Source organism: Triturus cristatus, chromosome 3_2 (assembly GCF_964204655.1).
Source record: "Triturus cristatus chromosome 3_2, aTriCri1.1, whole genome shotgun sequence".
Classification (NCBI taxonomy): domain Eukaryota; kingdom Metazoa; phylum Chordata; class Amphibia; order Caudata; family Salamandridae; genus Triturus; species Triturus cristatus.
The window spans coordinates 1029423113-1029436989 of record NC_140584.1 but is presented as its reverse complement, the minus strand read 5'-3'; the positions used below and the strand labels follow the sequence as shown (position 1 = coordinate 1029436989).

General features: G+C 43.5%; 1 protein-coding gene across 1 annotated transcript in view; it reads left to right on the top strand.

Moving 5' to 3' along the window:
* Positions 1–2489, top strand: part of TBL2 (transducin beta like 2) — a 114234-nt gene extending 111745 nt beyond the window's left edge. Inside the window, exon 7 of the mRNA XM_085649670.1 lies at positions 1274–2489. Coding sequence (XP_085505796.1) covers positions 1274–1730 — 457 coding nt within the window. The 3' untranslated portion in view covers positions 1731–2489. The remainder of the gene's footprint in view (positions 1–1273) is intronic.
* Positions 2490–13877: the final 11388 nt, after the last annotated feature.

Below are 13877 nucleotides of genomic sequence, written 5' to 3'. Positions count from 1 at the left end.
TTTCTTTTTGTTCTTTTTGTAAGTGCAGTAGCGCTGGAATTTATCATAGCCCTTTTTTATTGTTTTTAGCCACTGCTGCACAGCAGCCACTCTGCTATACAGCATATACACATCATTGCTAGTTAGCTGGGTCTGGTAACTTAGTGGACTAATCCATCCACTTAAGGGGCCTCTATTTGACCTCCTGGTCACAGATTCATATCCCGGCAGGTCGATAAAATAAGTACCAATGAGTTGAGTAACAATAAACATCTGTTATTCAGCTCCAAGATACCCTTCTGGGTGAACGTGTGCTTTACAAATACATGTTAAGCTGCATTTAGAACCTTCTGGAATAGTTAAACATTGTCTTTAGTATTCTAAAAGAGCTCCTGTTTTGCCTTCCTAGGCTATGTAGTTAATTTCCCCCCCGAAAGGTTCGACAATTTGCGGCTATCTGTCTCCTACTGGCTAAGAGAGAGGTGGCTATCCACTGGAGCAGCCGGACCGCTCCTTCCATCCAGGGGTGGATGAGCAGCCTTGCCTCTTGCAACAAGAGGAGTGAGGTGTACGCTACCACAGTACCGTCTACCTCGCGGCCCAGAGACATATGGGGCCCTTTTAGAATATATTTGACATCCTTGCAACGCGACCTTCCCGCTCAGCTGGAACAGGGCATTGTCCCCACAGGAGTGGGCTAATTAGGATACATTTCACACGAGAAGCGTTGTATGTTCCGTTTTCTGTGACTTCTATTTTTCTTTATTGTTCCTACAGTCAGGCACCAGATGTTTGGGTGCGGTGTTTTCTCTGGGGTCTGGGCCATGGTGTGTTGCTAGGTGGGCTGCCCTCCCCATGTTGAATGTTCCATTGCATATGGCTGTTCTCCTTGAATTGTTTTATACGTACTATGCCTAACTGCGAGTGTAAGATTATTTCATCGTATTTGTGCAATGACTGTGTATTTCATAATGTTGCTGGATACTTCCTGACGAAACGCTAAATAAAGTTTTTTTTTTTAAAAGAGCTCCTGTTTGATAAGAGACCTGATTCCTGCATTTAGTTGATGTTCATAGTGGGAAGAAGTCTAATGCTGAAAAAAAGCGTCGATTTCTATAGCAGTCATGCGTTCTAGGGCCATTCTATTTTCTATCCAAAACATTTTTTTATCATTCCTGACCTAAGGTGGTGCACATTGCAAATAGTAGTTAGATGAATTATCAGTAGGGCGTCTTGATTTTGTGTTCTACCTTACATTTCAGCCCACTTAACAGCTTTGCGTTTGTCTCTCTAGGATGGCGACAGTTTCCAAGGATGGAACCTGGAAGCTGTGGGACACTGACGTAGAATACAAGAAGCAGCAGGACCCATATCTTCTGTTGACTGGCAAGTTTGAAGTGATGGAGCCTTGCCGGATTGCGCTTTCCCCTGACGCTCGAGTAGTGGCCATCTCCAGTGGTTCCAACATCACGGTGTACAATGCCAGCAAGGGCGAAAAGGAAGAAGAGTTTTGCAACGTCCACAGTGAAGCAATCACCGACCTGGCTTTTGATGTGAACTGTCGCTTTCTGGTTTCCACTGGAGACCGAGCCATCCGAGTTTTCCACAACACTGTTGGCTACCAGGCAGTGATTGAAGAGATGAAGGTTAGATTGAAACGTGCCACCAACGAGGGCATGAAAGAGAGGCTGCGGCAGCAAATAGCAGATTCACAGAGCTCCCTAGACAGTGTGTATGCGAAGAAAGATTAACGCCTGACATAAACTCTTAGCCCGCCTGCCTATGAACAACCACCATGATTTTATTGACGTAAGAAGGTTTCTAATAAAGAAATGGATCTGAAGGTTGGACTGCTGACTACTTGAGTGGTTTATAGATGCCAGTATGGACTTGTTGGGGAATATGTAGCATGGGAGAGGGGATATCTAGAAAATGGGGTTGTGCTGAATGGCTACCGTCATTACAAATTTGTGCCTCAGATGACATTAACTTAATACCCTACATAAAGTTCTTTACAGAATGGAGCAGCTATTCAACATATGTCCAGTAGAGAATCTCCCATCTGGGTCATTCTTCTGCACTATGCCCGGTGGTGATGAAGCCTCATTTGATTAATCTGCACAAATTAGTGATTTTATTAATGTACGCCATTTTATGGAGCGGGTCAGAATGATGGCTTTCGCAGCGTCTTAATTTCTGTGTTTCCCATTACCTAAATAGATTCTGGATGTGTTGTAGTATTACCTGCCACAGATGACAGCTGCCTTGGAAACTACTAGAGGCTCGTGAGTTGTAATACAAGGGGTGGAGAATGTCTCTATACAAACCACCTGTATCAGGAGATCATCGCATTATGAGTAATTTCCATCGGCGCATATATTCCAGATAATCTGAATATGCATACTACATAATTTGTGATGCTTTCTTCGAGATAATCCAATTTCCCTTGCAGGGGAGAGAACACTTGAAATAGCCAGGAAATATAAATAAAATATGATTAAAATAAAAAAGGTTCCAAAGACTACAATACTCTTACAGTGGTGAAGGTTAAAAGTCCCACCTAGAATGCTGGTCGAAATCTCAGTGTTGAGAATTCCTTTACTCCACAAACTTTGGAAAGGCAAAAACAAATTGGTGGAACAGCAGGAATGTGAAAGCAATGCTTCTATTCATGTGGGTGAATATTGTTTCAAGTTACTTTTTTTCCGTGAATGGATGCAATACATTTTTTAAAACCTCGAGTACATTAACAATATGGGCTTTTTCACTCACACTTTAGGGAAACTGGTAAATTGTAGTTCCATAGAAAGAAAATCTCAAAAGCCAAGTTGTAAATCTGAACTCAGTCGAGGGACTAGACCTGTGGGTGTAGATGTATGATATTTATTTTGTGTTAACCAATTTACTTTGATGCAGACAAGATAAAAACTGCCTTGATATATTATTTCTCTTTATTATGTCCTATTTTCCTGCGAAATTTAAACCGTTGCAAAACAAACGATTGCTATATATTTTTGATCTGAATGGTCCAATGTATTATTGGCATATAGTGCTGTTTTTCTTCCATTATTAATATTGTTGGTTATTTAGATCAAAGCACAATATACACGTATACCCATTATCCGCACTCAGTAGGGCTGGCACAGAAGGAATTGACAGTAACCATTTGTACAATGTATATTCACACGAGAGTTGACATGGTAAAACTGAATTCCGTCAAGGAAAAGCCATCCTTTACAACTGTTTCCTATTAATGTGGGATTGAAAATTTGCAAAAGCTCACAGTACCAGTATTAACGCACATCCCCCAAAATGTAAATTGGGAAATAACACTCAGCAGGAATCGTTTGTTTGGCTGTAGATACATGTGCTTAGTATACTTCTAACAATATTTTTTGGAGAGGCACTCACTAACTTAACTTAGTCAACAAATGATTTTCTCAGTGTAAACCACTTTTATGATAAAGCGTGCTGCAGGGAAGGCATAAAACAGTCAAAGATGCCTATTATACACAACAAAATTAAGGGTCAATAAGACCTGTCCTTTGCGCACTGTAACAATGGTTACTAATACCTTTTCAATAAATTGTCATCAACAATATTGTTGTATAACTCATTTCTTTCAGGAACACAAAAATCCTCTGGGAATTCCACAAGAAATTCAATCGTTAGTGTAAAGTATTTAACATGTATACATTCAATTTTATTCAAAGAATGTCCATGAGGTACATCTTTTCATTCCAACTTCAAAAATGAATAAAGTTTTCGAGAATTATCTTGCTGCCCAATGCATTTCGAGCCTTATTTGGCTCTTCTTCAGGGGCCAATTCTAAGACATAAACAAAAAAATATTTACTATACAAGTATAATGCTAGCATCATTTGTCTCAAAACAGCAAATACATACAGCTTATTTTAGAAAAATGGATCGTAGATGTCTTTGGTACACGACATTTAAATTAAATTCACAGGAAGCCCTCCACCAGAGATGTGACGCTTGTCTAGGTGTGTGATCTTGATTCAACTAGGAAAGACTGCTAATATGCGTTGAAAAAAAATCGAGGAACACGACTAAAATTTTAAATAGCCCAAGTGAAATGCACCACTGTGATTAGTTGTAAGCATGAATAAAGATTACCTTTTCCTTCATGCGTGTATGCGTAGATGACCAAGTAATAATAGACAAATACCTAAAAAATAACGGATCAGTGAAATTCACGACTCTTAATGTTGACAGCACTTTAAGACTACTCGAAAGTGGCCTCATATCAAGTGAGGCAACTAATAATACCGTGTAAAAAGATTCAAGTTTCATAAGTCAAAACCCTCCGTGTCAATATTGCTGGCTCGAACGTCTTTTACCGCATGTCTGCTTTAGTTGAAAGACAAACTTTCTTTGCGCGATGTTATGTGATCGGGTTAAAAATAAAAGACGCACTCATCAAAGCTAAGTGAAGTGTTCATGGAAACTGAAAACGTACTCAGGGATACTAGTCTACGAGTGTAGTGAAAGTTTAATCGGCCGCCATCTTAGCACTATGTTTACCGAATGTTATACTAAGAATTCAAGATATTGGTACTGCTAAGCACTGTCAGTGAATTAAGGTGAAGAAATGAAAAGAATGAAAAAAATGAAAAAACACCCAGTGAAGTGTCGTAAATTTAAAGTACATCTATATCCAGCACAATTTTTTTTCATGCAGAATAAACCCAAGACAGTATATTGGTATCATATTCATAAATAACATGAATAATCTATTCGGTCATTAACTCCCTTATCTATCAGGGTGTCAAGTCGTTTTATCCAGAATGTTTCTCTTTGTAATAAACCTCTAGTGAGATCCATATCTGCATGATGTGTAACCCTTTCTAGTACTGAAAATTTTAGTTGGGCTATGCTGTGTCTCTCATCAAGCCAGTGGGTTGCTAAACTACTGCTCTTGTTCTGTGTTCTGATGGTGCTTTTGTGTTCGGATATTCGCACTTTGGTTTTGCGTTCCGTCTTTCCCACATAGAGCTTTCCACACGGGCATTTAATGTAATAGATGAGTTTATTTGAGTTACAGTCTGAATTATGATGAAGTTTAATCGTTTCTCCAGTGGTGGGGTGGTGCAACTCATTCCCAACAATGACATTATTACATTGAACACAATTTTGGCATTTGTTCATACCTTTGAATTGAACATTAGGTGACTTTCTTGGGGTGTTGATAAGTCCTTTCAAATTTTTGGATCGCACATAGGCGGATCTTTAAAGACATCATTGAAATCTGGTTCGTTCTGTAGCATTTCCCACCTTTTATTGATAATCCTTTTAAGCTTTATTGAGCTTGTTGAATATTTGGAGACGAAAACTTGTCTGGACGTGTGTCTTTTTGTTTGGAATTGTAACAGACTCTTTCTTGTGTGTTTAGATGTGCGTTGTTTGGCTTGTTCAATCACTTCATGGGGGTATCCTCTCTGAAGATACATTTGATATTGTTGTGAGGTATGTTTTTCCATATCACTGTGTTCAGAACAAATTTTTTTGCGGATCAAAAGTTGTGAAAATGGTAAATTATGTTTGAGACTGATCGGGTGGAAACTCTGAAAGTGTAAAGCACTGTTTACATCTGTCGATTTTCTATGTACTTCAGTCTGAATAATCCTCCCGTGAATGGCAAGGGTAACGTCCAGATATGAAATGGTAGTGTCACTAATATTGTAAGTAAATTGAATATGATCATCCACTGAATTTAGGTGTTGAATTTTACTTTCCAGTAGTTCTTGGGTATTCGTCCATAGAATAAAGATATCCTCAATAAACCTGCAATAAAGCAGGGAATTCATTACCCAGTCATCGTCATTGTATATGTGGTCGGCTTCAAATTTGATAAACATAAACAGCTATGAGTCTCACGTAATTGAAAACCTTGACACAATCGCAAGGGAATGCTAGAGAAAGTGAAGTTGTGAGTTCATGTGTACATGTATGTGTGTACGCATGAGTGTAAAATTCCCATCATCCACCCGAAGTGGTTTGCTTCATCATCTGGGAATTGGGGACTAATTTAGAGAACCATCTTCTACTTGGCAAATCGTAGATCTTGGTCTCTTTTATGTCCCAAACTGGTAACTGGTATAGTAATTATGTTAGATGATGGTAGGGTGTGATGGTCGCAGTGCTAGTGAAAGGTGATAGTGTGTAAGTGCTGTATAAAATTTGTCTAGCAAGGCACTGAGAACACTTTATTGAGTAGCTACCTTGTTGACAAAGTCTAAAAACAGTGCTTTAACAGTTTCAAAATATAATAACTGTGTTGGAAAACGGTCTACATGTTTCTGCTGTAGGATGAGTCATCCAAGCTTTCGTCAGGACCCAAAAAGCTACTGCGAAAATACTATTCAAGTTACTAGTGAAGTGATGTATACAACCTGGACCCTAATGGAGGGCCAAGAAGCTCCGTAGGAGGTAGTTTACATTCACTGACCCAATGCGTGATGGGTGTGCGCCTCACCTCACCTGGCTATTGCTCAGGTATAAGGAGGCCCCGCTCTATCCGTCGGTACCTCTCGTCAGTGCTCAGCTCGTATTTTGTGGGAAATGGGAGCTTGGAATTTAGATTTTGGACGAAACTCTAGAAATTCTGTAGTTTCTCCTTCTTTCTTCGGTGGTAACACATTCGTAAAATAATGTCTGAGACGCAAAATTCTCAGAAACTTAAAGAGTGCTATCTCACATTCAAGAATGTTGGTGTCATATGTGGGAACAAAGCCTAGTCCTTTGAGAATTTGAATCTGTGATGAAGTAAACTCTTTGGATGAAATGTTAACCACTAAGTTTGTTTCTGACTCCGTGTTCGTCCTGACTTTCCGGTGACTTCTCCTGGTTTTACGATTTTTGTCGTGCCTGGTGGTTGGCTGGAGTCTTGGGTCCTTGGATAAAAAATGAGTAGAGGTAGTTGCACTTTCAGCATTATCCTTAGGGATTTCTACAGTCTTCATTTGACTTTTCGCTGGTGGTCTGGTTATAGTTGTATCAGTCTCTGTTGCTACACTTTCTTCTGATGAAGTAGTGGCTGTAGGTCTTTTGAAATATGACCGCCGTTGTGCATAGACTTCTGCCCACGTATACACTTCGTTCAGTTTGTAATCCAAAGTGTCTCTCTTGTATTTCCGTAATTTTCCTTCTTCTAATTCTTTGATATATTTGTCTAATCTAAAGTTGATATCTTCCAGAAACCTTTTTAGTTCTCCGTCTTTAACGCAGATTAGCAGTCTTTCATAGTTGAATCAAGATCACACACCTGGACAAGCGTCACATCTCTGGTGGAGGGCTTCCTGTGAATTTAATTTAAATGTCGTGTACCACAGACATCTACGATCCATTTTTCTAAAATAAGCTGTATGTATTTGCTGTTTTGAGACCAATGATGCTAGCATTATACTTGTATAGTAAATATTTTTTTGTTTATGTCTTAGAATTGGCCCCTGAAGAAGAGCCAAATAAGGCTCGAAATGTATTGGGCAGCAAGATAATTCTCAAACTTTATTCATTTTTGAAGTTGGAATGAAAAGATGTACCTCATGGACATTGTTTGAATAAAATTGAATGTATACATGTTAAATACTTTACATTAACGATTGAATTTCTTGTGGAATTCCTAGAGGATTTTTGTGTTCCTGAAAGAAATGAGTTATACAACAATATTGTTGATGACAATTTATTGAAAAGGTATTAGTAACCATTGTTACAGTGCGCAAAGGACGGGTCTTATTGACCCTTAATTTTGTCTTAGTATACTCCTGCCATCTAGTGTTGGGCTCGGACATTTGCAAATTGTTAGTCTTCAAAAAAGTCTCTTAAAAAAAAAAAGTCTCTTGAGCCATGAGATGTGGTGTGACTCTACTTCTTGGTGTAGATTGTGCATGAGCACCAACTCCTTGTTAGATTATGTATTTTTTCCCACTGTTGACCCCAGCCCCCTTTCCCCCACATCAGCCATCAATCCCATCCCTTTTCGAGCCTGGGCCAGCTCAAGGGCACCGAGCACCAGTGCTTACACCCAAAGTCAGCATCGAAGTCTCCATCTGCACCTGGCCATAAGACGCACTCTATGCCAAAGCCCTCCTGGAAGTCAAAAGGGAAGCTGGCTTTGAGGGCTCTCTCCGTGCTCCGAACAAAGGACATAGAGGCTCTGGTCCTCAATAAACTTCATTAAGAACACGATGCCAGGCAGAAGCACCAGTTCATCCACCCTGTTACAGGCATAATTGTTGCAAAGACTTCTTAACTGGTCCCTCAAGAGCACCTGCCTCGAAAGAGGTTTGCCTTCACACAGAGGGAACCCTCTTCAAGTCTCCCTCCCTTTAGCAAGCACCAAATCATACGGCACCAGAGAACCACCAGTCCTTTTCCTCTGTCACAAAGCCCACTTCTAGCTCCACAATGATCCTCACCTCCCTCACTATCACCACACCCATATAAATCACCCCTGCTGCTTCCTCCAGAGTCACCAAAGGGGATCCCTCTTGTATTCAGACACAGGATGTCCTTATGGGCCCTTTGACGCTTAAGTTCAGCATTCAGGGCTAGGCCCTAATGATGACCACTAGGCATGACTATAATGTAGGCTCCCAGAGGATCCTGATCTCAAACACTACCCAGTAAAGAGATCACCCCCTGATGATGGCACGGTCTATCATGAAGTAATTCAAAAGACTGGATCTTTTCACAAAGTGGACATGCCTGTCTCCCAAGTGAAGAACAACCTCCTTGTGGAGACTCTTCCCAAGTCCGAGCGCACACTCCAGTTTTTACCTATGCTGAAGGACATGTTAAAATCTGCTTCGGATATCTTTAGGAAGCCTGCCAATGCAAGGGTAGTGACCCTTTCAATCGAAAAGAAAGACAGACGTTCTCTTAGTGCCCAGTAATATGCATTCAGGTCCAAGTTCCTTCCGACTCTCTGATGCCCACACTGACCGCAAACATGTCTCTGCCCAGGCCTCCGGTTATGCTCCTCTTACAGACCAGCAGAGCAAGAAGATTGATGCCTTGGAAAAGAGGTTAGCAGTTGGGTAGCAACACATTGGCATATAAGCAAATCTGAGGCCCACCTGTTCCGATGCAATAGGGTACAGTGGGAGGATATGCAAGAAATCCTTAAGCAACTCCCAGAGAAGTACAGAAAATGAGGGGAGGAGATAGTGTCTAAAGGAAAGTCATCTCTAATACTAGCATTCGCTGTGCCATAAATGCTGCAGACAGCCTGTATGGGCATTATAGGAAGCTGGCTCTGTATATGGTATACCGTGCACAGAGTTCAGGGGTTCCTCAAAAGTGTACATGGCTCAATGTAAAACCCAAAGTGCCTTATTAGTGATAGTGTGGACGAGCAGACTAACGCAGAGGAGTGTAAGCCATATATTGTACAACATTGACCAATAATGTACACACAACTCAAGAAGGAGATCAGCACTAATTTTAGAAAAATAAGCTTTGTTTGTACTTTATTTTAAGCCAAAGATCTTTGCAATAAGGCAAGTATGTTTTTAAATATAAATACTTTTCACTTTCAAAAGTCGACAGAACAATTTCTGAACAGTTCACTGTTATCCTATAGAGGAAAACAATAATGTGGTTAAACGGGTAAGTATCAGACTTACAGATCCAGTCATCCGGACCAAAGGTCAACAAGGGTCATGTGAGTACCAAAACTGCACCACTACCCACACAGGGGCAGCTGGGTGCTGAGGTCAAAATCGAAGTTCGGCCCAATGCGTTTCGATGGAGACTGGGGTGCTCAAAGCTACACTGCTTGCAGGTAAGTAAAATAGTTCCAGGGGCCAAGCTTTGGGGGTTAGGACCAGCACGGGGGGCACAGGTACAGGGTCCTATTTCAGTGTCGGGCGCCCAATGCTTTTCAATGGTGATTCTGCTTTTGACAAATGGCCTGCAGGCGTCACACCGGACTTTCCGGTAGGAAGACCAATGACAGCAGAGTTAATTTGAGATGTAGATGGTCGTAGGGCACCGTGGATTCAGCTCACCAAGGCGCAGGGGCTTCGGTGCAGGGGTGTTTTTTGACATCTGAGTCTTCTTACCGAGGCCGGTTGCGGTCAAGGGGGTTCAGGCTGCAGGCGTTGTGAAGTTCAGGAGAGGCCAGCCAGTGCTGGATTCAAGGTTAGGATTGCTGGGGAGACTTCACTGGACATGTGAGCCACTCAGACTCTGGCCATGGGCGTCTGGTGCAGAGTGGGCAGGAGTCGCAGTTCCAGCTGGAACCAGAGCCCTTAGAGTTCGAGTCTTCTGGACAGGGCTGCTGTCCTCAGGAGATCTGGCCTTTGGTGAAGAGCAAGCAGGCTTCCTCGGGATTCTGGAAGGCGCTTGCCACAGGACGGGCATCATCTTCTTTGCAGGGGTCTTTAAAGCTGGAGACAGGCCAGTAGGGCTGGGGCCAAATCAGTAGTCCTCTTCAGACTTTGGTGCACAGCGTCTTCTTTGTCCTAGATTGCAGGAATCTAATTTCTAGGTCTGGGGGAGCCATCTAAATACTACATTTTGGGGGCGTTTTATGGGAGTAGTAGGTAGGGCCAATGGGCACCTTACTTGGGGTGACTACACCCACTGTGATGCTACCCTCCTGTGGGAGGGACCTAGCCCTGATTGGAGGGGACTGAAAAGTGTGCGTAATTTCGCCTCCTCCACCTGAGGGGTGGGGTTGGCAAAGGTGGGCACACTTCCTAGCCTTTCTGAATTCTCCCATGCAAAGTGGGGGTGTAAACCGGGGGCTGCCATCTGCTGCTAGCAGCAGAGGCTGGGGGTCGCATTACAAAGGCACAGGCCTTTGAAGCTTTCCCTTTGAGCACTAGCCCATCCTGGGAGAGGAGTATGACACCTCTGCTCAGGATGTGCTTTGTTTCTGGTCCCGGAGAGCAGAGGCTCTCCACCCAAGGGTCCAGAAACATGTCTGTGTATGGCAGGCTTATTAATGCCAGTCAGTGCCCGCACCAGGGGTGGTAGATTTTCTGGTGCACCCCTGAGTTGCCCGCTCAGTACATGTTACAGTAGATCACACCCTGGCATCAGTGTGAGTTTATTGTGAGGAATAGTTTGATACCAAACACTCCTGTGTTCAGTGAAGCCATCATGGTGCTGTGGAATTAGAGTTGTCGAGTTTCCAGCCCATGTACTCCTCATGGCTTCCCAGGCACTTACAATATTCAAGAATTGATTTAAGTAGTGTAGGGGCAGATCTACTCATGGACATATGCCTTCACCTGTTGTATAGTGCACCCTGCCTTAGGGGTGACTTACCTATAACTACAGGCAGTGCAGACTTTGTCGTTTTCCCCCTCACAAGGGCATGCAAGCTGCAAGGTCAGTGGCATAGCCCTGGGGGTGGGGGGGAGGGATGGCCCCTTTCAGCTTCCAGGCCCTAGGTACCCAGGCTACCACTTACTTGGGACTTGCAGGGGGCAGATGTACCAATTGTGGATATGTTTTAGGGACGAAGAACAGGCACAGGGGACCTGGTTGGCAGGGAGCCTGTGCATTACAATCCAAACCCCATCAAATACCAGGAAAAAAGTGGGGGCTAACCATGTTAAAAGAGGCACTTTCTCACAGACATCAATACTAGTATTATCGTGAGGTGCCAGGCTTGAGTTCATATCTCTGGGTTCAAACTTGAAGTCTAGCAACCTCTCCTCTCGCTCCTGTTCGAAGAGCACCTTTTTGGGCCACAGGTTAATGAGATGCTGCACAAAAATTAAAACATAATTGGAGATACCAAAGTCCATGGGGTGCACCAAACTACTACTTGCAGGAGCTCCTTTTGTAAGCAGCAGCCCAGGGGTGGATCTAAGACCACCTCCACAGAACAACTGCCCTGTTACCAGAGGCAGTGACAGTCCTTTCAGCACAAGCTGGGACTGGGTGCAATAGGGGCGCCAACAGGGGTATGGGAAAAGGTGGCTTCAGCAGGAGAGGCGCTACTTAAAACAGTAAATTCCCTCAGCTCCCAACTCCCCCACACACCCACCCCTTCCCATTTTGCACATCACCTGTCAGGAGGAGGAGGCGTTTACACAATATACTCACTTGTTGGGAGGAAGTGGGTGCTAGCGATGGCCCAACATGACTGTGGTCTCGAACTATGTATGACCCCTCCCAACATGAAATTAAATTAGGATTTATAACGCGCTAATACCCGAAGGTGTGTAGGCTCAGCATCCCACCCTGTACACATGCTCTCAGCAAAGAACATCTCTCCCTACTCCAGAAAGAAGTGCATGTTCTCCTACAAGAGGGTGCCCCCTCAACATCAAAGCAAAGGTGTTGCCTCTCTGAATTCCTTATATCCAAAAACGACCGCTCTCTAAGGCCCATTCTCAACCTGAGGTCTCTCAACTGCTACATCCTAGCAGAACCTTTTCACAGGATAGCTCTGCAGGATGTCATCACTCTCCTTCAACAGGGTCATTATCTCAAGGACGCTTATTTTCACATACTCATCAGCCCTGCTTATCGTCGGTACTTTCACTTTGTGGTAAGTGGACAGTACTGTAATTCAATTCAGGTCACTACAGCTCAGAATGTTACAAAGTGCCTAGCAGTGGTAGTTGTGCTTTTGCGAAGGGAGGGCTTACGCATGTTTCCGTGCCTCGACAATTGGCTGATCCAGTCTGGAGCTCACCATAAACTCCACTAAGTCCTACCTACAGCCTCTGCAGATCCAGCTCTTCCTAGGTTGTGTTGTATGCAGTTGTAGGGAAAGCTTACCCCCAGTCAGCAGAGCATGGACAATTTTCAGGGGCTGCTTCTTTTTCAGCCTGATGGTCAGCTCACAGTAAGAACAATAATTTACCTTCTAGGAATGATGGTCTTGTGTATTGTCACTGTCCTGCCGCTCAAGGCATCATATGTGCTCCCTGCAAGAGGGCCTCACTGCTCAATGGTCCCGGGTGACGGATCACTGGAAGGATATGATCTAATGTTGGTTCAGGCGAGGGCTCGTCACTGTCTGCATTGGTAGAACAGCCACAACTTGTTGCAGAGCAGACCCTGTACCTCAGGTGTCCATTACCATAGATGCCTATCACAGGACGCAGCACACCTCTGCACAACATGACTGTACAGGGAACATGGCCCTTCTAACAGGATCGCCTGCCCATACACTTAGCTCTGAAATCCTTCCTAGAAGTCATTTGGGATAAAATAGTCGTCCTCAAGTCAGACCACATGACTTCCATGTACTACCTACAGAAACGGGGTGGCACACACTCCACTCTTCAAACCCCCCCACTCCCTCACCAGGCCACGGTTGTCTTGGATATCGTAGGAGATCTGGGGATAGGCACTCTGCCACAGCATTCAACTCATGGCAGAACATCTGGGAGTGGACAGCAACTTTGCAGAACTGCTTAGCAGAATACATGAACTATTCCACATGTGAGCGCTATATCCCCAGTCCTACACAGTCATTTTCAACTGTGGAGCACCCCACACATAGACCTATTTGCCACCTTAGAATACAAAATGAATTAAAAAACGTTGCCTACAGGTACCCATACGCACAGTCCATGGGCAATGCACTACGAATGAATTTGGCAGGGAAGTTTGCCTACACTCTTTAGCCCTTCCTGCTGCTTCCCCAGGTAATGACACATTTGAGGCAAACATCACTGATATTCTAGTTGCTCCAACCTGGGCAATCCAGGGCTGGTACTCGGCTCTCTTGGAATGGTTAGTGAGCCCTCTTGAGCAGCTCCCGCTCAGTCTGTTCCTTCTCATCCAGAGGCAATGCCAAGTCAGGTGTCCAGATGCCAGTCAACTCCACCTTGCGATTTGGCACCTGGGGTCATAGATTTCGGGTACCACAACCTTCCTCATGAGTTTAGTATGGCTATTTTAAA